The sequence below is a fragment of the Eriocheir sinensis genome, chromosome 14 (assembly GCF_024679095.1).
Source record: "Eriocheir sinensis breed Jianghai 21 chromosome 14, ASM2467909v1, whole genome shotgun sequence".
Lineage (NCBI taxonomy): Eukaryota > Metazoa > Arthropoda > Malacostraca > Decapoda > Varunidae > Eriocheir > Eriocheir sinensis.
In genome coordinates this window covers 19,684,839-19,712,210 of record NC_066522.1, presented here as the reverse complement: position 1 = coordinate 19,712,210, position 27,372 = coordinate 19,684,839, and the positions used below count along the sequence as shown (strand labels likewise).

The 27,372-nt window shown below is 45.9% G+C and overlaps 1 protein-coding gene across 1 annotated transcript in view; it reads left to right on the top strand.

The window, feature by feature from the left end:
* LOC126998605 (homeotic protein distal-less-like) overlaps positions 1–21,215 on the top strand; it is a 60,126-nt gene extending 38,911 nt beyond the window's left edge. Inside the window, exon 4 of the mRNA XM_050860516.1 lies at positions 18,538–21,215. Within this exon, the coding sequence (XP_050716473.1) occupies positions 18,538–19,122 (585 nt within the window). The 3' untranslated portion in view covers positions 19,123–21,215. The remainder of the gene's footprint in view (positions 1–18,537) is intronic.
* Positions 21,216–27,372: the final 6,157 nt, after the last annotated feature.

Below are 27,372 nucleotides of genomic sequence, written 5' to 3'. Positions count from 1 at the left end.
GAGAAAGAAAGAAAGGATAGGAGAGGAGAAGGAGGAGGAGGAAGAAGGAACATGGAGGGAAGGAAGGAAGGGCTTTGATGAGGAAGGTTACTGGCGGGGAGCAGTTATTGACTTTTTAATAACTTCGCCGCGCTGCGTGATGGCGGAGGGGGAAGAAGGGGAGGGAAGGGGAAGGGAGAGGGGTAAGGAGGTAGGGGAGGGAAGGGGAAGGATGAGGGATGAGGAGGGAGGTAGGAGGTAGTGGGTAGGTGAAGACGGGCAGAGAGAGGAGGGGAGAGAGTAGTAACAGTAGTAGTAGTAGTAGTAATAGTAGTAGTAGTGGTAGTAGTAGTAGTAGGAGGAGGAGGAGAAGAGAGCGGAGAGGAAAGAGTGGTGAAGGTTGTAGAAGAAAGGGGACGCGATGAAAAGGATGGAAGAAGCGAAAGGGGTCTGGGAGAGGGAGGGAGAAAGGAGGAGTAAGAGAGGAAGAGGAAGAGGGACAAAAGAGAGAGAGTTGGGAGAGGAAAGTGAGGTGAAGATGGAAGAAAAAGAAAAGAGGCGTGATGAATAGGGGTGGAAAAGAATGAGAAAAAGGAGGAAAATGAAGAAGGGAAAAACGTCACTCATGGTTACTAAATGTGTTGTCTTCTACGAGGAAAAGAAGGAGGAAAGGAAGGAGGGAAAAGGGTGGGCATGTAGTGGATTTCTTATTACGTTTCTTTCTTCCATCTTCCTTCTTTCATTTTTTCCCTTTTCCTTCCTTTATCATTTTTCCACCTTCCTTTCTTTCTTACTTTCTCATTTCTCTTTTCTCTATCTCATTTCTCTTGCTTTCTCATTTAGTTCCTTTGTTCAACCTTTCTTCTTCCATTTTTTCCTTCTTCCTTCCTTTCTTCATCGCTTTTCCACCTTCCTTCATTTCCTACTTTCTCATTTTTGTTACATTCTCATTCCTCATTTCTCTATCTCATTTCTCTTGCCTTCTTATTTCTCATTAGTTCCTTTGTTCCATCTTCCTTCTTTCATTTTTCCCTTCTTCCTTCCTTTATCCTTTTTCCACCTTCCTTCCTTTCTTGCTTTCTGATTTCTCTTACATTCTCCTTTCTAATTTTTCTTTCTCATTTCTCATTTAGTCCATTTGTTCCACCTTCCTTCTTTCATTTCTTCCCTTTCTTCCTTTCTTTATCGTTTTCTCACCTTCCTTCCTGCCTTCCTTCTTTCATTTTTTTTTTTACTTTTTCCCACATTCTTTCGTTCTTTCCTTCCTTCCCTCCCTCCTTTCTTCCTACCTTTTTTACTTCTCCACACATTCTTTCATTTTTTTCCTTCCTTGAGGTGCTTTCATCTGCTCATCAAGCCCCAAGTGGCTGTCGAGCAGATTAAATCACCAAAGCGGGCGACCTCGTAATGAGCCAATAGGCCTTCTGTTGCCTGCGTTTCCATGTTTCTTTCATCGTCTTTCCACCTTCCTTCTTTCTTCCTTCCCTTTTTCCTTTCCCACCTCCTTTCGTTCCTTCCTTCCCTTCCTTCGAAAAATCTCATCATTAATGTAGAAGATTTTAAAGTTTGTTCAGTTTTTTTTTTATTAGGAAACAATAATTTTCAAGCAAGTTGTAGTTTTTGTAGTACACGATGCTTTAATAAACACGAAAACGACTCCTGAATAGTTTCCATGCAGTAGCGAAAGGCTTTTTCTGTAACCATTGCTTTCCACGAGAATGAGATAAGACCTAAGAATAAACAAAAGAGAATCAATTAGAGGCGAGTAGATGACGTTCTTGGAAGAGGGAGAATATTAATAACCATAATTACGAGTGATGAATGAGTAATGAGTAATGTTTCTTTCTCCTCCCTTATCCTTTCTTTCTCCCTTCTGCCAAACTGTCTTTCTTCCTGCCTTTCTCCTTTTTACTCTCTCCTTAATTCCACTTACCTCTGCCTTTTTCTCGTTATATCTCCTGTTTTTTGTGTGTTTGTTTTCCCAAGTAACAGTAAAAGAAAGCTCGTCGTTGTAGTCTTTCATGAAAACGAGAGAGAAAAAATAAAATAAAAAGTTCGTAAAGCATATCCGTCAAAATGTCCGTTGTTGCTGTAGCCTTTTGAGATCAACTACGAAGAGCTTTCCTTGTGTATGTGTTAATTTCGTATTGTCAGACAGCAGCTTAACGCATACACATACATACAGACATACTTCCTCTATCGTTTCTTTTTCCCTTGTGCTATCTCTCTTTCTCCCTGCCTTTCTCTTTATACTCTCTCCTTACCCCTTCTTTCTTCCATCTCTTTTTTTTTCCCCCGCTAAATCTCTTGTTATTTTGTTCTATGCCTTCAAAACCTCGTCGCCCGAAACTAACTCTTTTGGGCACTCCTCTCTACTTTTTTTCTTTTATAGGGGCAGTGTTTAGCGGACTTTCTTCGATTTTCACTTGTTTTTGCCCTTTAGCTGCTTCCCTTACTTTGGTGAGAGGAAGGGAAGGGAAGGAGTAAAAGAGGAAGAAAAAGGGGGTAAGAGAGAGAGAGAGTTGGGAGAGAGGAGATAGAAAAGTGAGGTGGTGAGGAGATTGAGAAGGATCAGAGGACGAGACGAAGAGGGCACCAGCAATGCGTTCAGGGCGGCGATAGTGGCGAGGGCGAGGAAGGCGATAGCTTGTCAGGTGAAGAAATTACTGGGATTGATTACTCGAGGCAGCCCAGGTGACGGTGAATAGATCATGAAGCAGTGCACTCAATATTTTATCGTGTGTGTGTGTGTGTGTGTGTGTGTGTGTAGATGTGTGTTTGTGTGTGTGTGTGTGTGTGTGTGTGTGTGTGTGTGTGTGTGTGTGTGTGTGTGTGTGTGTGTCATGAATGAGTAAGTTTACCTGCACTTGTAGAATCGCCTCCGCTCAGGTATGGCAGGTAACAACGGTGTACACAGCGGCGGGAATGTAACGTCACGATGAATGGCGGCCGTAAACTATCAGTAATCGGTAAGCCAATAACAATCGTGCGAGTAAACAAAGTAAAAAAAAGAAAAGATAAATAAATAAAATGCATGACTAGATAAATACAAGAAAATAATTGTGATGTTGATTAGATGAAGCAGAAAGAAGTTGAAGAAAAAGGAGAGAAGATTGAAAGAATGAGCAGAAAGACAAAAATGAAAAAAATAACAACCATCGCACGAGTAAACAAAATAAATCAAGATAAATAAATAAACAAATGAATACGTAAAAAAGTAAAGTAAAATTAACACGTTGAAGAAAAGGAAAGAAAAGTTAGACAGAGAATAACATTGATGGTAATTAAATAAGTAAGACCGGAAAGAAGTAGAAGAAAAAGAAGAAAAGACTGCATAAATAAATACATAAATACGTAAAAGAGTAATATTGGTGGTAATTAACTGAAGAAAAGAAGCGAAAGAAGTAGAAGACAGAATAAAAAATGATGGCAATTAGATAAAGAAGAAAAGAAAGAAGTAAAAGAAAAAAGTAAGTAGCGAGCTTTTTTTTCATTAGTGTTTTCTTTTTTTTTACGCCCTTGAACTGTCTCCTCTGCTTATAAAAAAAAAAAAAAGACGAAAAGAATGAGCAAAAAGAAAGAAGGGAAAAAAGAACAAGTAGAGCAAAACTGGTAGCCATTAATGATTAAAACAACACACGAGCTACCAAAGCCAATACCCATTTCCGTGTGATTCGCTCTCCACTTATGCCTGGAAGCACCTCTCTGATCCATCGCCCTCGTCACCACCCGCCAAAAAAATACATGAAGCGGCGCACATTTCCTTCGTTTTTATTATTCTTTCAGTCTTTCTTATGGCGGAAACGGAGTGACGATGAGATAGATGGATAGGTAGATAGAAAAAAAGAGAGAGAATGAGAGATTATTTCCTCTTCTTCATTATACTAATAAAGTAAAAGAAAGTGTAGAAAAGAATAGCGAGGCCTTACTAATTGGTATGTATGGGGTATGAGAGAGCTTTTACAATCGCGGGACAATATGTAGTTAGCAAGTGTGCTGTTATAGGGAAACACCAATTGAAATGTTAAGACGAATGTCAAAAGTTTGCTGAAGAGAAAGAAAGTGTTTTGATCTCTATTGCCTCGTTTATACAAGTACGACGTTGTGGGATATTTTTTCTATATGTTTTCGACACTGTTCACCTCCTCTTTGTGTGGAAAATAATAGGTCTGGTCATTGTGTTGGTCTGGTTTCTCTCACACTCGAGTGTTGGTGAGTCTATGCAGGGACGTAAGTCTGTTGGTGGTGTTCACTAAGATATTAATTAGTGTGTGAGTGAGTGTGCCGCTGCGTGCGTTGCTTGTGTGTGTGTCTTAATGACTCAGCACAGGAGCAAGCATGCCCCCCCCCACCCCCCTCCTCCCCCCCGCCCGGCACGCTCACGTTGCCGGGTTTGGATTGCAATAAAAACGCTTCTGTTCTTGTTTATGTGTTTGCGGCACAAGGGTGGGAGCGTAACAGTATATGTGTATGTGTATATATATATATATATATATATATATATATATATATATATATATATATATATATATATATATATATATATATATATATATATATATATATATATATATATATATATATATATATATATATATATATATATATATATATATATATATATATATATATATATATATATATATATATATATATATATATATATATATATATATATATATGAGAAAGCCATTAATTCTGATGGCGTGTAACAGGCCTTGGAGAAGTCTGTGTGTTTCCGTGGAGGCAGCGAGGCGAGGGTGTGGGCCGCACGCCAGGCGGCAGGGTGTGTAGGGTGAGGGGGGTGGGGGTCAGGGAGGTAATTTAATGGTTCGCCTGGGAGCAGGGCGTGTAAAGGGTTCGCTGGGCCGCGTCGCCGTGATGTAGGAGGAATGCTGGTGCCGCTACTGTCCACTGCAGGGCCTGGCCGTGGCCGCAGCCCCTGTCCTCGTGGCCCCGTGCCTGCAGGGCAGGCCGTCATGGCCACATGGCGCAGCCCGGTCCTCGCGGCCGCATGGCTGCCTCGCCTTGCATGAACGTAATGACAAGCTTTCCTTTCCTCTTTTATCAAGTTTCCAGGTCAGGGCATCGCCTTGGCATGCTCCACCTCGGGGTTTCTTTGGCCCGTTTTAGGAGGGGAAGATGTGTGTGTGTGTGTTGGGGGGGGGGGGGGCCTTTGGACTACTTTAATGCAAACACCATGGATTTGTAGGAATTGTTTACACACACACACACACACACACACACACACACACACATATACGTACAAACCAATTATGCATTTTTTTGTTAATGATCCCGTCTAAGTGTTCCCTTCGTAGTAACTGTATTCGCATTTTGCCCTTCCGTATACTCTGGTTAACTTCTCTGCCTTGGAAGTATGTGAGCACAACATTCGTCCCGGCATTACTAGTCCTCTTGCTCGTCACCGCACCCGGATGTAGGACAAAGCCGAGAAACCTGCAATAAAGTGTGACAAATCAAGTTGCTCATAAAAAAAAATAAAACTGCAACGCATCAGACTAAACTTACTTATTCCATGACAGCAACACACTAGCACGTGACTGGAGGATCAGCAACACATTCACGACGAATAACAAAGATGTGGGTAGTGTTGCAGAGGGGGACATGAGGTGTTGCGAGAGGCCTAAGATAGAGAAGTGTATAAAGATATCAAAAGTATGAAAAAATGGCGTTGAGAGAGAGAGAGAGAGAGAGAGAGAGAGAGAGAGAGAGAAAGGGGGGATGGGGGGCTCGTCCACACACCCGCGGCGAGTCTGTCATCATCTCCGTTAACGAAGTGTCGGGCCGCGTTCATTACGGGCCCGCCAGTCACCGCCACCACCGCCGCCGCCGTCCCTCTCCTCTGACCCGCCTGGCCGAGCTCCTCCTCCTCCTCCTCCTCCTCCTCCTTCTTCCCTCTGTCGCTCATAACCTGCTGCCGCTTCCCTGTTACTCCTTCCCTGCTGTTTCTTTTCCTCGTTGTTTCCTTGTTTCTTTTTTCACTTTTTCTTTGTTTCCTGGTTATTCCTACGTTCCTCTTCTTTTCCTGTGATTGCTGCCACTTTTCCTGTTACTATCCCTGTTTTCCTCCCTCCCTGCTGTCTTTAGTGTTAGTGCTCTCTGCTGTCTCCCATGTTGCTGCCCGCTTATTCAATTCCTGGGTCTTTTTTTGCTTTCTCTTCCCTCCAACTAGTTCTCCTCTCCTGCTCCCCCCCCCCCCCCACACACACACATTCCTTACTTCTCCTTCTCCGCATCCTTCATCTTCCCTCCTGGTCGCCTTACTCCTCCTGTGGCTCCTGTTGCTGTCTTACCTGGAGTCGATTTGTCTGCCGTGTCGCTGTTTGTCCGCGTTCGGTGACATTTTCTTGAAGCTCTCCTTTTTTTTTTTTTTTTTCTGGCTCTAATTATTCGACTGCCACCGCTTTGCTGACGTGCTGTTACTCATGTCGGGAGCGTCTTGTTCTTGCCGATGTAGGAGACTTTTCAGTGTCGCTCCGTGTCCCTGCCCATCCATTAGTGACCGTTAGGGGGGATGGAAGAGGTCAAGATGCACGTACATGGATGACTGATTAGGGAGGACACTGGGCGACTAGTGGAAGTTTATACGTATAGTGTCAGACGTAGAGTAAAGGCTGATTTAGTACTGCAGTGAATAACATGAGTAACAACAACAACAACAACAACAGCAATAGTAATGGTCGTTGCAGAGATGGTATGGGTTGTTGAGGGCGGCTGTAGGTGATTGTGGTAGTAGGGGTGGTTGTGGTGGTGGAGTAGTGGTGTAGGTGGAGAGACAGATGCTACTATACCATTCCAAAGAAGAGAACAACCATAAAACAACAACAACAAGAGCAGCAACGGGGATGGTAGTACGGTAGAGATGATGATGCTGGTGGTGGTGGTGGTGGTGGTGGTGGTAATGGTGGTGGTGGTGGGGCGTAATATGGGTAGCAGAGAGCAGCATCCAGTCATCCATACTGATGAATCCCACCGGCAAGACCATCCTCCTCCTCCTCCTCCTCCTCCTCCTCCTTCTACCTCTCATTTTCCTCCCTCCCTCCTTTCCTCCCCTTCCTCTGCCCCTCATCCTATTTCTTGTTTTCTCTCCTCTTCCTCCTCCTTCTCATCTCCATTTACTCTTCCTTCCTTCTAACACCTCTCCTCTTTTTTCTGTACTATTCCTTCTCCTCCCTCCATCTTTATCATTTCTCTCCCTCCTCTCTCTCAGTCCTCCGCTATCCCTCCATCTTCCCTCCCTATCTCTCTCTCCACCTTTCTACTCCTATCCATCTCCCTTTTTACCGTCATTCCTTCTCCCTCCATCCCTCTTCATCCCTCCCTCCATCCTCATTGCTACTCACTCTCTGCACCTTTCCTCTCGCCGCTACATCCCTTCTCTCTTTATTTATCTCCCTTCCTCTCCTCTGTCTTTATTTCTTCCTTTCTCCCTCTCCCTTGCTTCTCCTTTCTCTTATTTTCGTTTCCTCTCTTCTTGCACATAATCCCTTCACTTCTTCTCTTCTTCCTCTCTCTCCTCACCTCATCTCGTCTTCACCACCTCCCCCGCCCTCATCTTCCACACACCATCACTTCCTCCACCTCCACCACCACCACCTCCTCCACCAACTTCAGTTACACTCAATCACAGAGCCGAATGAGAAAAAAACGTAAACGAAAAACACAACTTTCCGAAACATGGAACTAGATGCAGAAAACAGAAGTAAACATTTGCCCGTTGTTGTTTTTGTTTTCTGTCTTTTTTTTTATCTTCTACTTTTTGCTATACGAAGGCGAACGATATGGTCTGATTTGAGTCCTGTGCCGGCGGACGAAACGCGACGGAAAAGCCACGAACGGACGTAAACTCGAAGCCTCTGCAACAGCAACAACAACAACAGCAACAACAGCATCTCTCCATCCCCCATCCACCTACCACCCCCACCCCTCCTCCTGACAGATAGACTCGACCGGCAACGCACCGAATTTAAATGAAAAATGCGGCAAAGTTCAGACCGGGCGTTTTCTTAATGTTTAGATCGCCGCTGTGACCTAACATGAACCGGGAGACGGACGGCGACGGTGGCGAAGCAAGGAGCACTAAGCCATGGGAAAGATATATACCATGACCCTTATATCCACCTCTCATCCCTCACCGCCTCACGCCCAGCAGGTGACGCTTAAGGGGGTGTAGTTTTGCAGGTGAGGGCGAGGCGGTAGGTGCGTTCTGCCTCCCCAAAAGGACGAAATGAAAACGAACGAGACAAAGAGCAGAGGGAAAGCAGGAGGCGGGTGTCGTGGCTCGCAGCAGGACGGGCAAAAGACCTCCTAATTGTCCGCTTTTGAATATGGATGGCGTGTGTGTGTGTGTGTGTGTGTGTGTGTGTGTGTGTGTGTGTGTTGTAGTAGTTGAAAGCGAGGAACCAGAAATATTGTGGAAAGGAAAACGGAATGTGTGCGTAGTCGTTTTGATAATGAACACACACACACACACACACACACACACACACGTCGTCGTAGGGAAATGTATTGCCGCAAAAAGAAATCCCTCGACTTGATCGTTTCCAAAAGTTTTCGAGACAAAATCTTTCTTCGCGGCGTCGCGTGTTCGAATTTTAGATCAGCATCAGCGATACTTTGGGAAGACTCCGAGCACAGACAGACGCGAGGAGGAGGAGGAGGAGGAGGAGGAGGAGGAAGAGGAGGAGCAGAACAAGGACGAAGAGGAGGAGGAGGAGGAAGAGGAAGACGATGCAGACGAGGAAGAAAAAAGAAAAAAGTAAAAGAAAAATGAAGGAAGAAGGGGAAGAAGAAGAAGGAGTAAAAGACAAGGAGAAAGACGAAGTGGAAAAAGAGGATGGCATGCATACAGAAAAGGGAAAGAAGAGCAGAAAGCAGAGAAGAATAAATATAAACTGAGAGAAAAACAACGAGATACAAGAAGACGAAGAAAAATCTGAGCATTATGAACAAAAAGATAAAAAAAAAAAAGTGAACTGGCTTTAGATGGAGGTCGCCAAACAAGTCACCCTTATAGAAACAGCTTCTTAGGGTTGAATACGCGAAATAGCAGTTAAAGATAGAGAAGAAGGAGGAGGAGGAGGAGGAGGAGAAAGAGGAGGTACCAAGAGAGGGAGGAGAGCATCAAGACACCTTTCCAAATTAACCTGACCTTTCTTTTGGCCACTCATCTATACACATTCATAGGGGCAGTGATTAGCGGACTTTTTTCTCTCAATTATTCTTTTTTCGTCCTTGAGAAGCTTCCATTACTCTAAAAATAGGAGTCGTACCCTATTACAAAAATCCCCGTGCCACTAACAATCACAATCAACACACACACGCACGCAACAATCACTATCTATTTTGCCTGATTTCTTTCTTCATCTGTTAACTATTTGTGTCGTCAGATTGCTTTTGTCACACATTATTCCTCCGCCCACTAATTCCCCAGCGGCATGCCAGGCGCCATCACATTGCTGGATCGGAATTAACGTGGTATTAATGCATGTCGCCATTCACACCTGTCATTTATACCTGTCATTTGCAGCTGTCATTTACACACGTGGCGGCTCGGTCAGACTCATTAATCAAGTGGTTTTTTTTTATTTATTTGCTTATGAAGTTAACACACGGAGGTCCTGAGGCGGGAATTGGCCATGATTTACTAGACGACCCGATGCCGTTTTTGATATAGACGTATAAATAAACATAGATAGATAGATAGATAGACAGTTAATAGATAGGTAGGTAGATAGAGAAATAGGTATGTACAAATGTGTTAGACGACCCGATGCTGTTTTTCATTATATAGAGAAATAAAAAATGCATAAATATAGATTGATAGGTAGATAAAGATATGTATAAATTTCTTAGACGATCTGCTTCCGTTTTTTTTTTCTTAATATAAACAAATAAACAAACTCAAGTAGATAGATAGACAGGTAAACAAATAGCCAGATAGGTAGAAAGGGAAATAAGTATGTATGAATTGCCGATGTATATTTTTATTCGTACTCAAAAGCGAAGAAAAACCAAGATAATTATTACTAGTGATAGAGAGATTATTACTAGTGATAGATAGATAGACAGGAAAACAGATAGACAGATGGGTAGATAGGGGAATAGGTATGTATGAATTTCCGATGCATATTTTTATTCATACTCAAAAGGGAATTAAGGAAAACCAAAAACAACAAAATATTACCAGTGACTTCTTCAGCGGTGGGCGTGGAGGAGAATCATCTGTAGCCGAGGTGATGAAAGTCATGGGTCATTGATAGGAATAAATCGTGACCAATCAGAGCCTCGGGTGCCATTGGCGGGGCGTGAGGCGGTCATTAGCGGCACACGGCGAGCAATTATCGGCGCGCCGGGACGACCCTAAACCCGACCATGAATCTGCCGCTAATTGCCCCGCCTCACCTGCCCCGCCCACCTGAGACTCTTAATTAATACAGAATCAAATTTATTGCCCCGATTTTCTACTAATGGCGAAGAATTATTGTAGTGATGGCGGCTATTGGACGGCTCGGCGGGGAACGTACAAGCTGACTTTTTACCGCGGGAATGAAGGATACATTACCGAATTGAGGAAGGACTAGAGGCGTTATTGTCTGTGTTTATTTGCTGTGTGAGTCATCGTGTCTCTCGTGTGTGTGTGGATGTGTGTCGCTGCCAATATGTATGCCGATTATCTTATTCATATGTCTATTAAATTGCCTGTCTATTGGTTTGATTTAAGTCCAAGTCACCGGTGCCTGTATATATAAGTTTTGGTGTTGTGTCTGGTGGTTGAGTTCCATACAGTGTTGCGGCGAGAGGATATATATTTTTTTACTCATCTTTAGACCCTCATTCATCTCCCTCGACGATCCGCTTATCCGTCACACCCAAGGATATAAGGAAATGACATAACTATCTACATCTGCTGCCTATACATTTCGGTGTTGACGGTTGGTGAGTCCCATACAGTGTTGACCCGGAAGAACATTTTCACTGCTGCATCCTTAGACTCGTGTATCTGTCTCGACGCCCCGCTTGTCCGTCATACCCAAGGATACACAAGGATATAAGGAAAGGATATAACATTAGGAACTGTAGGACGCTGCATACTTGCGACCCCTGACCTTTTGCATGGGAGTTAAGAAAAGCAAGTCGTCGGTGGGTGTAGCGACTCAGAAGACACCTCCCATGCATCATTGCTCTTTCGGTGCCATGACTACTTAGCTCAATAAATCAATAACCTCGCCACTTCTTCACCTGCATGATACAGAAATCGAAGCTGATGATTGGTCGCAACAGAATTATGACTTCGTCCACTTGAATGCGTAGGAGCAAAATGATAGTTGCTGCAGCTCGAACACTTGTCTCTGAAGACGTCTTCCTGCACGCTAGCCATGCATGCACTCCGCCATCGCCTGCTGCTAAACTTTCAAAAATCACACCAAGTCATATCACAGGGATGCTATGCTCTCTCATTCCTCGTGTTCTCCCCGTCTGCCATAGCCGCTGCCACCCAATCCTCCTAGCCCCGATAACCCTTTCCTTAATCTCCTTTGCCACATTTACTTCCACATGCCAGTCCACCGCCGAAGCCTGTCTTGTCGCTGGCCGGACTTAATCCTCAGCAAGCCAGCCAGATGCGATCCCTCTCAGCTCTGACCACGAAGCCTCGCTCAGTAACTCAGATCTTTAGCAGGGAAGTCCCTCGTTCTCGTATCATCAGGCACTTACTTGCACCAGAAGGAGAAGATAGCATCTGAATCAAAATAGTAGCTGATTGGGAGAGGCTGAAGACAGTGAGACATGAGGACTTTAGACTCTTATCATGTTTAGAAGTTCTGTGCTTGTGGAGCCAGCAGCCACATATGAAAAACGTATTTGGAGGATAGATGGAGGATGAGTAAGGGGCGAGGGAGGTGCTTTCATAGAACTGTTGTCTGGGAAGGGGAGAAGGATTGGGGCGAAGCTGAAGGTCCAGTTATATAGACAAAGCTTATTTGGTAGAAGCTGAAATATAGATTTTTCACTTAGTAACCGTAGTGAGGACATTGCCAGAGTGTTTAAATACAGGGAAAATTTAGTGTCATTCATGGTGGAGTGACTGCATGGCTGGAATGTTGTCTCAGTTCTAACGGGCATTTAAAGTTTTGAAGCGCTGAAGACTATCGGGTACCTTCTGATGTGAGGTTAAAAGGAATTTTCTGCAGCAGTATATCTCTACAATCATGATATTCTTGCCTCGAGGACTACCTGTTAAATTTAATGAGGTCGAAAATTCAAAATATAGTGTTTGCTGTAAGAATACATTGGTTAGTCACTTTGATTAGTATTCTTCACGAGTCAGTTAGCGTGAATAATAGAACAAAGCGCCGCGAAACTCGATGAAATTTAGATGTAGGAGAGGAACAGAGAGAGAGAGAGAGAGAGAGAGAGAGAGAAAAAAAGAAAGATGAGACGAATAATAATGCAGGTGTAGAATCAGTAGGAAAATATCTATATCTTTATCTTTCTTCATCCATATCGTTACTTCGTCTCTCTAACTCACGTGAAACTCGATGGAATTTAGAAGTAGAAGAGGAAGAGGAAACATCTAGCAGAGCAACAATAAATCAGTTAACAAAAAAGAGAGAAAAAGCTGAAACGAAAAAAATATGCAAAAACAGAATCATTAGAAAAAATAGATAGCAAGCAATAGATCGGTTAAAGATAAAGGAGAAAAAAGCTAAAACGAAAAAAAAAATGCAGGAATAGAATCAGTAGAAAAACAGATATCTTGCTCAACACACACATATTGGCTCATAGCACACTGTCACTTCATCTCTCTTTAATTCCATTCACCTTGAGCGCGGCAGGTGTCTATGGGTACGCAGCGGCCTTATCTCTCTCCGGGTCACCACGCATTGCTCGGGTACAAGACCTGCGAGAGATTTAGCTTATCTTTCCTTATACTTTTCCTCACCGCTCGCTATCTTCACGTATCAACTTGTCAGGTGTTGTTTTCGTTTGTCCCATTTGTTGCTCTGTCTGTTTTCTCTCTCTCTCTCTCTCTCTCTCTCTCTCTCTCTCTCTCTCTCTCTCTCTCTCTCTCTCTCATACACACACACAAAAAAAATCACCCTTATTCATTATTAACGACAAAACACGAATATACTCCCAAAACACCATACCAGATAGTGTAAGTAAATGACCCCGTTAAAATCACAAGCAACAGGGATGTACTGGAATGCTTGTTGTGTTGATTTGTGCTTGCTTGTGTTTGTGTTGCTGAGGGTGTATTGAGCCGTCGAGGTGGTGAGTGAGACGTTGAGGAAGAATAATCCCACAAGAGGTGAAGAATCAGGTTTGCTTAGTGTTCTTGATGCGTGTTGTGCCTTAGTGAGTGAGGTGTCGAGCAAGACTAATGGTACTGGAGATGAAGAGTCAGGTTAGGTTAGTGTTATTGAGGTGTGCTAAGCCGTCAAGTCCAGGCAGGGAGTGAGGCGTCGAGCAAGAAAAAATAAGCTGCAGGAGGTGAGGAGTCAAGTCGAGGCGAGAAAGGCAGAGGAGTAGGAGTGGGAGGAGGTTGTCAGACATTCTTACGACGCCATCCATAAAAAGGGAATGTTGTTTTCCCATGATTTTCTTAACCCAATCGCTTCATATTTCTTTCAAGTGTTTATCGCGTTACTACCGTCTTGTACGCCCGCCTTGGCCACGGCTGCTGTTCGATTGTATAGACAACACGATTGTACACACACACACACACACACATATATATATCCTCAACACTCACCCATACTCCCCCCCCCCCCACACACACACACACAACCCTACCCCCCCCTACACACACACGTGGCAGACAACATTCCGCGGACTCCACCTTTTAAAACCTTTAGGAGCAGATCGAGGCCAGCCACACACGGCCCTCGCCCATTGTGGAGCCGCCGCCTCTCGTCCTCGCCTCCTCGTCCTCGCTTAGTGCCGCAGTTGCTTCTGGCGCCGCGGGGGACTCGAGGGACCCGGCGCTCTCAGGCCTATCAATCAGAGTCCATCCCTACCTGTGCCACCCAGTAATTTGGGAACTATAGGTGAAGTGAGGAGTGAAATTGGTAGGGAGACAGCGGAGGGGAAGAGAAGGGAGGGATGGAGGGAGGGATATACAGAAAAGATGGATGGGGACGGACCGAGGGGGAGGAGGGGAATGGGGAGGGAGATATATTAAAAAAGAAAGATGTAAAATAGGAAGGATGGTGGAAGGAGGGGGGCGACTAAGGGAGAAAAGGGAGGAGGAGAAGGAAGAGTAGACGGAGTGAAAGGGTGGTTAGGGGACGAAGTGGGGTGGCCCGAAGCGGAGAGGAAAGGGATAATAGAATGAGAGGAATGGGTGGAGGAGGGGAGGGACAGGGAGAGAGAGAAGGGGAGAAGGAGGGAGAGGAAGAGAGAGACCAACCAACTTTGACATAAGGTAACGGAGCAATGTATAGAGAAAGCTGTTAAGATCCGTGTGTGTGTGTGTGTGTGTGTGTGTGTGTGTGTGTGTGTGTGTGTGTGTGTGTGTGTGTGTGTGTGTGTGTGTGTGTGCTTACCTGCTCTTAAATATTTTCGCTGTCTAGTAAAATGTTAATGCAAATAAATAAGCACACACACACACACACACACACACACACACACACACACACACACACACGCACAGTTTCGGTTTTCTGGGGCACTGCATAATTTACTCTCCGCTTAAACTATTCTCGATGCTAAATATGTAAATGGTCGGGTCTTGCACGCACACACACACACACACACACACACACACACACACACACACACACACACACACACACACACACACACACAAACACACACACACACAAACACACGCCAGTTCTTCACTCAAAATCATGTTATCCAGATAGCTGTCTTAGATTTGCATGTTTATACCTATGGATTCTAACTCGTTCCTTTGTTGCATGGCTTTCCTTCTTCTTTTTCTTGCCCCCTTTAAAGATTGAGCAGTGCGTGGCGCCTTGTTATAAGCCACTTGAATCCCGGTAGAGGTGAGGAATTCGATGTTATTGGATATTCACTTACACTCAACTCACCTGTTCTCACCTGTTCCCACTTTCACCTCCTGTATTGACGAACATTTTACGGCTTCTCGGTGTTCACTGCTCCAAGCCACCGGGTATACATGTAGTTAGCAGTGCCGTTTTTTGAGGTCATTGCGCTATTTATGGTGCTGATCAAAACCTCACCATTGGCTGATCCATAAATTTGTCTGTTCGTGCGTAAATGTGTGTACGTGTGAGAGAGAGAGAGAGAGAGAGAGAGAGAGAGAGAGAGAGAGTATACTTAACTCTCTATCTTATTTTTGTTTACATGATATTTTACCCTATTCATTAGTTTCCTCCCTCCATTCACTTCCTTTCCTCCCTTATCTCAACTACCCTCCATCTCCCTTCTCTCTACCTCCCTCCCAGTTCCTCTCCATCTCTCTCCTTCCATCTCTCTCTGATCCTCCGCTTCCCTCCACTCACTCACACGGTTACTTCTCTCCCTCTCTCCCTTCCTCGTTCCCTCCCTTCCTACCTGGGCTGCCTCACCTCACCTGGCCATCTCAGGTAAGGGGAGGCTTAGGACGGTCTAGCAGGTAACTGTGAACTGGATAATGATTTCCCGAGGCCAAGGAAGTTATCGTAAAGCGTGGGATTATGAGCATTTAGAGAGAGAAAGAGACGGAGATAAAGAGACAGGAAGAGAGATAGCGGGAGAGAAAGAGAGAGGGAGAGCTGAGATATAGAGATTAATAGACACGGCAAGGGATATGTAGAGAAATAAAAGATAAAACAGAGAGAGAGAGAGAGAGAGAGAGAGAGAGAGAGAGAGAGAGAGAGAGAATGGGGTCCCTCTCTCTCTCACCGCCCCATTCAAGAAACACTCAGCGTCCTCCTATTTACGAGCAAAAGGTAATTTTCGCCCATAAATTCTGGACACACAGACTCGGCGACTTCTTCTCCCACACACACACCATTCACTTCCCTCCTCCCACCTCCTCCCACTCCCGCCCTCTCACTTCCCTCTCTTTCTCTCTCTTCTCCCTCTCTTCTTTTGCGTCATCTCATTCCCCTCTTCTCTTGTTACATCGTTTTCTTAATCTGTGTCTTTGTTTGCCTTATTTACTTTCTCCCTATCTATCTATCTATTTATCTATCTATCTATCTATCTTTCTATCTATTTCTCTCTCACAGCCTCTCGTTGCGTTCCACCTCTTCAATTAGTCAATCTTAATCACCTTTATTTTTTATTATTATTTTGCAACACAAGTGGACATATGATCAGAACCCATGTGTGTGTGTGTATGTGTGTGTGTGTGTGTGTGTGTGTACAGGTATCAGGGGCGGCATCAAGGGCGGGGCAGGTGTACCCTCGTCGGCCCATAGCTCACCTGTGCCCGGCCTATCATTACCTGGGGAGGAAAACACACACACACACACACACACACACACACACACACACACACACACACACACACACACACACACACAGCCTAACCACTCCCCCCTTTGTGTATTTTTGCCCGATGAAAATTAAGGTTAGAGATAAAGAAAAGGATAAGGAGGAGAGGAAGGAAGAGGAGGAAGAAGAGGAGAAGGAGGAGGAGGAGGAGAATATGACAGAAAGAAGATACGGAGGAGAAGAAAGAGGAAACAAAAAGAAATTTAAAGAGACGGTAGAAATGGAGAAGGATGACGAAAGTAAGTAAATAGGAGTCTGAACAGAAAAAGTAGTGAGAGAAAGAATGGGAAGAAGAGGAGGAGGAGGGAGAGGAATTATATTAAAGAAAACGAAAATGATATACTACAAACAAGTGATCCCGGAATATATAACGAGTATAGCTTTGCCTGAAACAAACACAAAAGCAGTTCCGCATCTGTAAAATCATTAAACGAAGTCTGTTATAATCCTGCAAACAAACAAACTAAAGAAAAAGGGAGAACCGAGTGACGAAACTAATGGCGCAAGTCGAGACAAGGTACATATTTTTTTTAACCATATATGAATAAAACTAGAAAGAGAAAGTTTTATTAATATTTATGACTGGCGGTGAAGTTATTGAGTTTAATGGTTAATATATATGTACAGTGAAGGGCAGCAACTGGAGAGGAAAGGAGAGAAGAATGAAGAGGATGTAACAAGAAAGAAAAGAGAATGCCAAGAAGGAAGGCGTGAAAAAATGTACATGCGTAATTTTGTTTTATGGTCGAAAGAAGGAAAACAGTACATAATAAACCCGGCTTTTTTTATATTGCGAGACGTAGGATTAGCACCTGGTCATGTTTTCCTCTTCCTCATCCTCCTCTTCTCTTTTATTTTTTTCTTGTTCTTTTTCTTCTTCTTCTTTTTCTTTTTCTTTTTCTTCTTCGTCACCTTCGTCCTGTTTTTCTTCCTTCTCTTCCTCCTTATCCTTATTTTTTTTCCTTCTCCCTTTTTCCCTCTTCCTATTCCTCCTTCTCCGCTTCTTTGCCATCACTATTTTAACCATCATCATCAGTATCGTCGTCACTATCGTCGTCCCTCGTTATGATCCACCACCGTACATGACGACACACGACCCAACACCATCACCACCACCACCACCACCTCCATCACCGCCACTAAGAGCCATCAACACCACCTCATCGCCGGTCCTCACGCGTGCCTCTAACTACCGAGGTGCGCAGCTGAACGAGCCAATTAGACGTAGTTACTGTATGCAAGGCGACAGGTATTGCAGTCTCGCATACAATTATTCCTGCCGGTAATTCCTAATTAGCTACCTTGCTTAATGGCTGGACGCAAGAAGGGAGTGTAATTAGGTAGTTACAAAGCGGCATTCTTCGTGACGACGAGAGAAGCGGAGTTAGGGGAGCTAATGAGGATGTGTGGGGGGCATGGGGGGAGGGGAGGGGGAAGGAGGCACTGGTGTGGGGCTCTTTCTTATAAGGGGAGGTGAGGGGGATGAAAATTGTTGGCGTAGATGTGTGGACGTGACACTATGAGGCGCGGGGCAGCAGCAGGTGTGTGTGTGTGAGGGGGGTAGGTATGGGTGAATGTTTTGCCGTCAGTGTGAGCAGAATTAAGGATATTTGGGAATGGCTATGGGTGCTATGGGCCAATGTGCGTGGGTGTGGTGTCGGTAGGAGTGTAGGAGGATGTTCAATGTGACACGGCAGCTGATGATGCGGCAGTGTGGCCGTGGGTGTGGCAGTGTGGGTGTGGGAAGGGGTGTGGGCGGCGGCAGGAGCGGGCGCCATGGTCGAGCGGGCAGGAATAACCATATAATTACAGCTCATACATCTGGGGGCGCAGGCGTCCCGTCCGTGTTATCTGATGGGCGTGACGTGGGGGGCCCGGGACTCGGCCTGACAGTGGGCGTGCGGCCACTGTTGATGTGTGGCCGCCGCCCCGCCCTTCCCCGCGCCCACTCCCGCGCCCACGCACCTGCTTCACGCGGGGTAGTCGTATATAAACGCTGTAGGAAGCAACGAACCCCTTTAAGGTGACTTTGGAGACGCTAATGTCTTTCTTCTCTCTTTGCAGATCAAAATCTGGTTCCAAAACCGACGGAGTAAATACAAGAAGTTGATGAAGGCGGCCCAGACCGGCAGCGGGCCCAGCACACCCATGGGGGCTCCCATCACCCCCGGGTCACCCCTGGCAGGATCGCCGCTGGAGGGGTCCTCGCCTCTAGGGCAGCCACTGCCCTCATCTACACCGCAGAGCATTTCACCCACGCCGCCCGCTGCCCAGAGTCCCCCCTCCTCCCACCCTTACACCAGCATGGCCAGCACTCCCCACGGGGCCTCCTCCCAGGGACCCTCGCCCTCGGGGTCATCTCAGCAGCAGCAACAACAACAACAACAGCAGCAGCAGCAGCAGCAGGGTCCATCGTCACAGACTCCGTCACAACAGTCGTCTCAGCAGCAGCAGTCCAGCCACAGCTCCTCTTCTCAAGCGGCGACGGCCGTGGGAGACCACCTGCCCCCGCCCCTCTCCTCGCTTCCCCCCTCAGCCTCCTCCCCCGGGCTTGCCGCTCACCCGTGGGGAGACATGAAGCCCCCCGTCACCATGCCCTACATGTACTCGTGGTACAATGCCGATAACCAGCACAACCTCTTGACTTAGGTGGCCCCGACCCACCACACCCATCCCACCCACACCGCCCCGCCCTGCCAGGCCAGCCTCGCTCTCCAGGACTTGTGGCCCCGCCACCTGCGACTGTTTCCTTCTCGGTGAGCCCAAGACGCTCCTCGTCAGTTCGCCGCTGCCATGGTCGGCGGCTGAGGGGCGTCAGCGTGTGGCTCACCATCGGCTGGGAGTCACTGTCCCCTTAACCAAAGATTCATTAGTATCGTACCTAAGTTACCTTGACCCACGGGCTGGCAGTGCCCCGGACACTTGCCGTGCACGCAATGAGGATCCTCAGCAATAAGGAGGAGGGCAGAGGCGTCGCCGTGGCAGCGAGAACAGTGAGCAGCGAGCAGCGCCGCCCGCCGGGAATGAGTGGGCCTGAACACGTCCGAGTGATGCGACACCCGAGTGAAGTGTTGAGTAGGAGGCGAACGCGGCGCGTCAATAATGGATGACATCGGAACCGACTGTTGTTCCACGTGTCTCATTCCAGTAGCGGAGGCGACGCTTGTGAGGGCGAGAACCAACTAGACAAATTAAGAGTGTATCCAGCTTTAATGTTTCTGGAGGAAGACCAAACACACACACACACACACACACACACACACACACACACACACACATGCTCACACACACACACACACACACACACACACACACACACACACACACACACACACACACACACACACACACACACACACACACACATTCCTCCAGAATCCCGTCAATCCTCCCACACCCCTGTTCCCCTCCTTCCTCCAGGTCTTCCCCCTCCCCCCTCCTCTGCTTGTCGCTTGATAGATTCTTTGAACAATAAAAGTGTGTAAGTCAGGACAGCTGCGGTGGCGAGAGTGTGCGGCCCGGCCCGGCCCGCTGCTGTGTGATGATTCTGTGAGGATATTGGTGAAGAAAACCGATAACAATAAATATTACAAATAAATAAGTCGAAAGTAACAATAAATAAATAATGTAGGTGCATAATTTTCATAATAAATAAAATACCGTATGTGATATTTGAAGGATGAATGGGAACTTACATTAAGTATACATGACAGACCACACCGTAAAAAGTATTCGTTACAGATTCTTTCCGTTATGCAGTTCATTTCTTTCGATATGAAAGTGTTGCTGGGCCAGGGAGTGGCGAGTTGAGGACAGCCCCGCACAGGGCCGCGGCACAGCACTGTGTGGCGCTGCTCGGCGATGCACCGTGCCGCCCCGTCAGGCGCCATGCTGTGTCCTGAGCGCCTTGCAGCACCACACAGCACCATGCAACACCTCACAGGGCCGTGTAGTGCATGGCACACAGCGCCATGCAGCGCAGTGCAGTCCCACGCAGCGCCCTGCAAAGCTGCACAGCACGGGAAGGGGCCGCCCGGCGCTACCTTTGCGGTGCCACACCGTGCAGCGCCGCCGAGCCTGGGCGAGCGTAGGCCGCGCGCTACACTCCCTCAGGGGCAGTGCGGAGTGACGCCACGCACGGACGCGAAAGTTTTCAATGTTTTAATTGTTCAAAACTTTAATCAGGGTAATTTTCTGAGTTATACTTTAATATATATATATGTATCTAAGGACGTAACAGTAAAGCTCTGCCGTGAAGGCGGTCAGGAGCTTCTCCCGTGACCCGGCTGTCCCCGACTACTAGGGGCGCCGGGGGGAGAACGGTAACTTGTGACTGCACAGAGGTGACACGTCTTGCATGGTTCGTTGTGGATGGCAGAACACAATTCAGCATTACCTCTGTTTCTATGCACTCGCTGAGGGCGACACGTTTCCTTGGCGAGGCGCCGCCCGACCCTCCCACGCGGTCGCTCTAGTGTAGTAAGTCTGGCGCAGTTTCTTGGTCTTATTTCCTACGCTGGCGATAATTTGTTTTCCGTTTGTTAGCCTTTTCCTGTGTTTCCACTCGTTTTATTGTGTGTCGCGGCGGTGCCCGGCGCCGAGGTGAGGGGAACCTGATGTTACTACAGTCAACTTTACGAAACAATGTGTAGTCTTAGATAGAATTATCACACACACACACACACACACACACACACACACACACACACACACACACACACACACACACACACACACACACACACACACGAGAAATCAGTCAGAATTTGACGTGCAACACTTGATAGGTACTGATCCCCTAATCGTTGTTTTTTTGGTCTTAACTACAAGCTACTGGTTCCCCGCCTCCCCCTCCCCCTGCCCTCCAGCGCCGCGCCGCCGCACCACCTATCGTATAGTAGTGAAGGTGTTGAGAGTGTACATATGGGTTCCCCCGCCCCCCCTGCCCCCGAACCCCCAATCCCCTGTTCTTCTTCCTCTTGATGTCTCCAGTGAGAGTTGACTGTACTGTTGAACCAAGTAAAATAAAAATGGAGGAAAGATATTTGTTTTACTATGAATCTTATACATATTTTATTAACCCCATCACCTACTACTGGGTGACTCATTGGGTTAAAACTATGAACTTGCATGTCTCATAGTTATCTCCTTATGGTTGTGACTCAGCTGATGTGTTCCTTGCATGCATTCCAACTTACTAATAACACGTAGATATATACTTTTATTTATTGACATTTATGTTTCTCAGACCACACGCTTCGGAAAGCCATATATTACAGTGTTATTCTCGTTAGCTTCGAACATTGATCCGCGAGCGTTCGAGTAAGTGATTCATCTCCGTTTTCTATAAATTTTACTTGTCTGGGTTATAGTCACTTGCAATATGAATCAACTCACTCACTGGATCCTCTATTTTGTCTGCTGTATATATTTCCAGCACGATAATTAGTATGTCATCATTAAGTGAGTCGTGAGTAATATGAACTGACACTGCATCGTTTCAATCTCTCTGTCAAGGCAAACATCAGTCACTCTTAACCGCATCAGTCTCGGCTTGGCTCAGAAAAACGTCGTTTACCTTCGTCAAGGACCTCCGGGACCCGTCTTTTTGCGTCCCCATTGCAGCTGATCCTTCGATTGGGGTGCCGTACTTTGTTCCCCGTGACCTCAGCAAGTTACCATGAAAACGGACGAGTCGCCGCCGCCCACCACGACACACGGCATCCGCTTCGAGGTGAGGAGTGTTCTAAAATTACTAGCTTCCCGTGTCCTTAACTTGCTTGTTCGATTCGTTTTGGGTTTTCTAATCTGGCTGTACAAGCAACCATAACTAATATACGTAACTTACTGGCCTTACTCACCTTACCCAACACACAGGGCAGCCGCTTAAAGGTGAAAAGTGTTGACAGCGTTACTCCCTCACCTAACCCACTCTTGCTTGTTCGGTTCACTTGGGATTCACTGGTATGGTTTTGCAAGTAACAAACTATACCCTTTCTTACCCTACCTAACCTTACTGGCGTGACTCACCTTAGCAAACGGAGAGATTGGCAGGCAGAGGAAAGACTGATCTAATTGAAACTGTTTAATCACGATGGAATGACGTCACTGCGTTTTGTGGTTTATCATATCAGAGAAAAAATGACAAAGGTACGTATCAGTAACACGATATGCAGCACGGGAAGAGTAGGACAAAGGGAGAAGGAGATGAATGGCTGTCGAAATTACTATACAATGAAGCTTTTGATAATTCTAAAGTTTCTTGGCAAAAATAGAAAATGAAGAAAAAATCGGTAATATGCAGCTTTCTATCTTTTAACCTTGTCGATGTCGAAATAACTATGAAATGAATATAGAAAAGGAAGAAAGATCGGTAATTTGAGACACTATCTTTTAAACCTGTCGATGTCGAAAATAGTATGAAATGAGGCGTTTGGATAGTTTGAGTTTTACTAAAAATAGAAAATTAAGAAAAAATCAATAGTATGTAACTTACTATCTTCTAACCCAGCGAGGACAGCGGAGAAAATACCAGGAAGGCGAATGGCTATCCTCGTTTTAGTTTTTTCTTCGTCCCGGCGCGCGATAAGCAGTAAGCCGCGAGTTGCAGGTGTGCGGCGCGGTCCTCCCTTTATACTTTATCTCTGAATCACGTTATCGCCGCGCTAAGCCTCGGGAATGTGTAGGCTGCCAGGGAGTATTTACGTGTGTGTGTGTGTGTGTGTGTGTGTGTGTGTGTGTGTATACGAACGCTCATCCCTTTCCTTCATTATGATGTTTCGTGTTGCTGTGTGTATGTGATCCTTAGGCAGCCACGAACGTCTTTCTTTTGTATATATTCCTCCTTCAGTCTCTGCACCTCTTTTATTTCTGTTCTCTCTGCACTGGGAAAGAAATCTTATCCTTTTTTCCACTGTTCGTCATTTCTCGTCCCGCTTCTCGACAAGTTCTGTACAGTTTGAAATCTGTGAAAATCTACGTATTATAAATGGGAGCTATGTATATGCAGTTTTTTCAGTACTGCATATTATACACAGCATCATTGTAAGAAAAAGATAAGTAAAGGAGCAGTAACTTCTATTTTCATACATAACACAAGATCACGCGTAGAGCATCAGTGATTCGTATTAAAAAATAGATACACGGTGATTGTCAATGTGTCACTAGTTTCTTTTTATATTCAAGGTGACAAACTTAACACCTACCAGACAAGACTTCGTAAGCCGGCCTTGTCCCGGTGCAAGGCGACGCGATGTACCGGGAGAACGTGATCGAGCCGCGACGCTGCACACAGGGACGCTTTCACAGTCAGTTTTGTTTGTTTTGATCGATACCAGTGGCGGCGATCTGTGAAAGCGTCACTTAAACTCGACGATCATAACAGATTAGTAATTATGAATATCGGCTTAACCCTGACGAAACCAAAACGAAGTAAATTGATCTAGGCTTGACGTAACGCACTCAGACAAGCTTGGTATACTAATAAGACATTAACAAATATAAATAAAAGAGATATGAAGCTTGTGATGAAGTCAAACGGAAGGTAAATATGATCGAGACGACATAACGCACACAAATTCCAAAATAAAGCAAGAACCAATATATATAAAAGTTGGAGAAAAAAAGGTTGCAAAACGTGCGTGCTGGGCATAGTTCATGGCCCGGGAGTGACAGACAATGAAAGACTGAATCACATACAAGGCCAGGCGGTGACTTGTAACTCTCCGCTGCCGCCCCTTGCCGACCAGCAGGTTCAGGACGTGACTGGCGGCAGCACACGTCCGCCCAGCTGGCAATGGGAACAAGACAATGTTAAGAAGGGCTGAGAAAACAAATCAGCGCTAAAAAAACTCCTGGAACAAAAAAAAATGCCTGAGTTTGTAAAGTAGAGTGCGCCACAAGGTAAGGCACACGTCCACCCGGCTGGCAATGGGGACAAAATAGTGTTAAGAAGGGCAGAGGAAGCAAATCAGCCCTAAGAAAACCTCGAGGAACAAAAAAATGTGCGAATAGAGTGTTAGAGTGCATCACAGAGCAAGGCACACGTCCAAACAGGTAGCAATGGAGATAAGGCAGCGTCAGAAAGGGATGAAGGAATAAATGAGAGCCCAAAAAAGCCTTACGGAACAAAAAGACATGCGAGTTAGTGAGGTAGAGGGTGTCACAGAGCAAGGCACACGTCTGAGCAGCTGGCAATGGAGGCAAGACAGAGTTTCGAAGGGATGAAGGAATTAGCGTTAGAAAACCTCGTGGAATAAAAAAAAAATGCCTGAGTTTGTAAAGTAGAGTGCGTCAAAAGACAAGCTAGGCACACGTCCACTCAGCTGGCAATGGAGACCAGACAGTGTTAAGAAGGAATGAAGGAACAAATTAGTGTTGGAAATAGTCTTCAGGAACAAAAAGATGCGAGTTAATTTGGTTGTGCGTCACCGGGCAAGACACACTCACGTCCAGATAGAAGGTAATAGAGACAATACAACGTTAATGAAAGGGGTGAGGGAACAAACATCGCTAAAAATAAAAAATATATATATTGCTTTAAGAAACCATAAAACAGAGTGAGTTAATGAGGTGGAGTGCGTTACAGGGCAGGACATACGTTTATACAGGTAGCAAAGGAGACAATTTAGAGTTAAGATGGGCTAAAAGAACAAGCTGAGAAAAAGCCTTAAGAAAAAAAACGTGTAAATTAGTGAGGTTCAGTGCGTTACAAGGCAAGACACACGTTCAAATAGGTGACATTGAAGACGACGTAAGGTTGAGGGCGCCAGAAGAAACAAAAAAGAACGCAAAGGGCGAAACAGAACGATTGAGTCAAGGAATGAGAAAACAACACATGGATAATAGCCTCCATACGTGACTACAGGCAGCGCACATCCCTACAACCGGGTTAATAAGTGAGACGAAACATATAGTAGACACGAAGGGCTAGTGAGGCAGTGGCAATCAAAGGGTTAAAGGGGCAGCACAGGTGTAGAAGGCGCCACATACCTACCTACGTGACTGAGGGTAACACACGTCATCTCAGGGACCCGCGAAGACAATGCAGAAGGTCAGACCGAACAGAAATAACCGCGAAGGAATGGTAAGACACAGTGAGTTAAATTGTCAAAGGGCAGCATGGGTGTGAAAGGTGCGGTACGTGACTGAGGGCAGCACACGACCACACAGGCAAAACGAGGGAGACAGGGCAAGTGCGAGGGACTGTGAAGGTGCACTAAACATCAACACGAGGTAGGGTTAGTAAAGTCATGTGAGGCAGAGGCACTACAGGTATGTGAAGAGGAGTTAACATGGACTAAAGGAAACAACATAGGAGAAAAGACTAGCGAAGCAGAGCGAGTCGAAGTCAGTACAAGCATATATGAAGAGGCGTTAAGAGAGACTGAAGAAAATGACAAACACAAGACTCTATAGCGAGGCAGAGAGTCAAAGGGAATACAAGTTTATGGATAGGCATTTAGAAGGACTACAAGAAAGGGCTAGCAAGGCGGAATGAGGCAAAGTTAGCACAAGTTTGTTATATTCAGAGTCGCTAAGAAAGAGTTAACGAAATAGCATAAACACAAGCGTCCAGCGAGGCAGAGAGAGTGAGTCAAAGGCCAGCACACGTGTAGAAGACGGAGGCAGGGATCAATAGCGCCTCCACGAAGGTACTGTAAAGTTCAACCACTCTGGGCAGCGACGCGCCAGAAAAAGCAGACAGCGTTCAGTGTTCGGGGCGCCTTCAACCTTCCCGAGGCAGCGTGTAAGGGCGAAAACGATCCTGTAGCGAGCACTTAAGGAGATGGGCTGCGAGGGAAGGCGTGCAAGGAGACCAGAGAGCAGCAGCGGCAAAAACAGAAGAAATCCGCTGGTCATGGGACAGACTCATAAATACGTCCTGAGCAACAACACGCACGGCGCCATATTGCACGCTGACTAAAAAAAAAAAAAAAAAAAAAAACTTGATCGGATAACCTTTTGAGTCTCGTAAAATTGGAGATAAATCTATGTATAAATGGTCATGGGGGACACACGTAAGCACATTAACAGTCTGAGAAACATTATGAACTGCACCACATTGCGAGACCAACTTCTTCACCTATATAGAAAATGGCATTGACAGTCTGAGCAATAAAGTATCCGTTTAAGTTAAAGAAGGAGAGATGACTTCATACATAAATAGTAGTGACGAGCTGCAGACTTTGAGACATTCATAGCAGCAACAGGAATTTAGTCACAGTGCACGACCATTCATCACCATAAAAAAAAATCAAACTCCAATATCACAAAAAAAACAGACGAATTCCTGTATACTTGCAGCAACTCCCTCCGCCTCTACCCACCACGCTACTTGCATCCACGCACACACTCACCCACCCACACACACGGGGAAAGAAAGGAAGAAAACACAAACGGCTCCTCGGTCACCACCACCCACCCTATACCTGGAGAACACCTGACATCACCTGGCGAGAGTAGAGGTCACCAAGGTTCGAAAAATAATATGTTAGGTGAAAGTGATAAGAGAAAGCTAACGTGGGAGATAATTAGAGAGCACACACACACACACACACACACACACACACACACACACACACCACACAAACACACACATCCTCCCACACACACATACGCCCCTCCACACACACGCGCACACACCTGCAAGCCCACACACTCACTCCAAACCCACTTGACTAACCACAGATCCCTCCGAGGAATCTAGGAAGCAGTAGGGCACTAGAGAACGGAGGCAGAGTTATGTGACGCAGGGCAACGCTAAGCCGCACCAGCTCGAGAGGGAGAACCAGGGCAGCGGCGGACTCGGCCCCCAAGGCAAGGAGGCAGCAGGAGGGGCGGCGGCCGGCAAGGTGCAAGCTATAATTACTGGGTCTGCCTGTCCAAGTGGTCCCAAGT